Here is a 2,479-nt window from a genome sequence, read left to right as displayed (position 1 = left end):
TACCTCTTATGTTTCATGTAACAGAAGCTTAAGCATAAATTGAAAGGCATATCACATGCATTGGAGATGGCTGAGGGATTGATACAACTAGGACCAGCTGACCGGTACATAAGATAACCACACAGCTAATTTGTACAATTGATCAATGAATTATGCAAAAGATTCAACAACAGAAGGTAACCAATCTATTATCTGTTTTATCTTTTATGTAAAACGATAAGTAGAGTAACTTTCAATATTGTAGCAGTAACAGCAAGACCTGTAAGCGGATCGACTCATCAAATTCTCATTAAATAAGATCTACACAATGAAAAACACTTGCCATTGGTCCAAAAGTGATTGAGCAAATTCAGACTAATTAAGCTTGGCCAGATCAAAAGTTTTTCATATTCACAAACAAGGGCAGTTTAGTCATGTACAGCCAATAACAGCCAACTCATGATCCCCACAAGGCATCCCAATTTTCCCATATACTTTCATTCAAGCAACCATATTGTCCAACATCTCTCTCTCTAGACTTAAACCCCTTGGCGAATCCATCTTTTTAACAGGAATCAACACGGCTTAAGTGTTTGTTTACATGCGTCAACGAAAGTTTAGTTTGAGTCTTTCTTACGGCAAGTTGTGCTGGGATACAACCAAACCGCAGCAGATATAAATCCCCCCACCTTCTCCTTCCCTTTCTGTGCCTCCTCACACAATCCCTCATTTGTGGTCACATCATATTTGAGCCTCTTTTGATCTCTGTTCTTCGATACCTTAAGAGGTTCCAATCCTTCCTTCCCTTCTTTTACTCTGCCTTCACTGTGAAGATGGGGAGCCACGGTTGCTTGAAGCTGCCTCCTGGCTTCAGATTCCATCCCACAGATGAGGAGCTTGTGCTTCAGTACCTGAAGCGCAGAGTGTTCTCCATTCCATTGCCTGCTTCCATCATCTCTGACATAGATATGTGCAAGTATGATCCATGGGATTTGCCTGGTGAGTATCAGTGATGCTGACTTTCCTGATTGAAGTTTGTTTATGGGTTGTTTCTGAAAAACTGAATGGGTTTCGTGGTTTCTATGGCACTTGTTGTTGTATCAGGTGATGGGGAGAGTGACAAGTACTTTTTCACTAGGAAAGAGGCAAAATACCCAAATGGGAACAGGTCCAATAGGGCAGGTGCCTCTGGTTATTGGAAGGCAACTGGGAAGGACAGGAAAATCCATGCATCTAGAAGCAATCAAGTTGTGGGGATGAAGAAAAGCTTGGTTTTTTACAGGGGGAAGACACCCAAGGGAGCCAAGACTGAATGGGTCATGCATGAGTACAGGCTGACTGATGCTGGGGCACAACCTTACTTCTTTCTGCAAAGAAAGAGCTCAGCCCAAGTGAGTTTTCTCCATTTTGGCATCAAACATGATGTTCTTTCTATTGAAACGCCCTTGAAAGCTTCTTCTAAAGAAGGGAAATGAGATGTTTTAAGGAAAACCAATTAGAGCTTCTCTTGTTAGCTGTTATTCGAAACGCCCTTGAAGGTTCCTAAAGAAAGGAAACGAGATGTTTTAAGAAAAATCAATTAGATCTTCTATTGATAGCTGTTATTACAAAGCATTCGTTTGTTTAATTTGATGGAAGAAACCCATCAAATAGCCCTGTTTTATGAGCTGTGTTTACTAATTTTTCTCTCTTTTTTATGGAAGCAGATTTCCATGGAAGATTGGGTTCTCTGCCGCATATTTCTCAAGAAAACATCTCAAACAAGGCATACTACAACGGTACAATATTTGAACATGCCAAGGCCCAGGAATCAAGTGATGAGTAGGGCGGCTGTCATTGACGTCATGATGGAAAACCCGAGAGATTCCCAATCATCAGAATCCAGCAGCATCACAGAAGTTTCTTCTTCTGAGGCCTGTGATTCAGAGGAAGGCATCTGTAGCAGCAAGTCTTTTCTCCTCTAAGAAGAGGGCAGACGATACTCTGCAGCTTGTTGCAGCAGAGTTTGGATAGAACAGAATAGCTACCAAGAAAAACTATTCAAGACAATTAGCCAAAGGAGAAAGTTGTTAACCTACTGCAATCTCTCTCTCTCTCGGAGGAGGAGGTTTGTCTTGATAGGTTTTTGTACTTCATTGAGTTGCAAGAAGTCTATGAGCAGAAGCAAGAACAGCCATTAACATGTAAGACTGGTATGTGAATAGAAACGTGGAATTTTAAGCAAGACTACACAGATCTTTATGTTTCCTTGTATTTACCGAAACCACAAAGAAAGTGGGTAGACAACAATGAAGTTCAATCTAACAAGAAATGAATTGGGGTACTACAACACAAAAATGAAAGTGATCACTCAATTTCAATCTAACAAGAAATGATATGGATATCCTCCAACCAAATTGAGGGACATGCATTTGTCAATACAAAAATGAAAGTGATTAATGAAGTTCAATCTAACAAGAAAATGAATTGGGGTATCTTCCAAACAAATTGAAGGACATAA

The 2,479-nt window shown here is 40.1% G+C and overlaps 1 protein-coding gene across 1 annotated transcript; it reads left to right on the top strand.

Annotated features, from left to right (window-relative positions):
- Positions 1–676: 676 nt before the first annotated feature.
- LOC149851480 (NAC domain-containing protein 83-like) lies at positions 677–2,226 on the top strand. Its single transcript, XM_090000880.1, has 3 exons — positions 677–978; positions 1,084–1,370; positions 1,686–2,226. Exons 1-3 carry the CDS (start codon positions 813–815, stop codon positions 1,941–1,943), a joined length of 711 nt encoding a protein of 236 aa, XP_089857006.1. The 5' UTR covers positions 677–812; the 3' UTR covers positions 1,944–2,226.
- The last annotated feature ends 253 nt before the right edge of the window (positions 2,227–2,479 follow it).

Source organism: Nuphar pumila, chromosome 1 (genome assembly GCF_984573655.1).
Source record: "Nuphar pumila chromosome 1, dmNupPumi1.hap1.1, whole genome shotgun sequence".
Classification (NCBI taxonomy): Eukaryota; Viridiplantae; Streptophyta; class Magnoliopsida; order Nymphaeales; family Nymphaeaceae; genus Nuphar; species Nuphar pumila.
This window is presented reverse-complemented; position numbering and strand designations above follow the sequence as displayed.

What these genes read in the sequence shown, in the direction of transcription:
- LOC149851480 (XM_090000880.1), top strand. Translation starts at nt 813, where the DNA reads ATGGGGAGCCACGGTTGCTTGAAGCTGCCTCCTGGCTTCAGATTCCAT. An exon ending in TGATCCATGGGATTTGCCTG is followed by an intron (nt 979 to 1,083) that starts GTGAGTATCAGT and finishes TTGTTGTATCAG; the next exon opens with GTGATGGGGAGAGTGACAAG. An exon ending in AAAGAAAGAGCTCAGCCCAA is followed by an intron (nt 1,371 to 1,685) that starts GTGAGTTTTCTC and finishes TTATGGAAGCAG; the next exon opens with ATTTCCATGGAAGATTGGGT.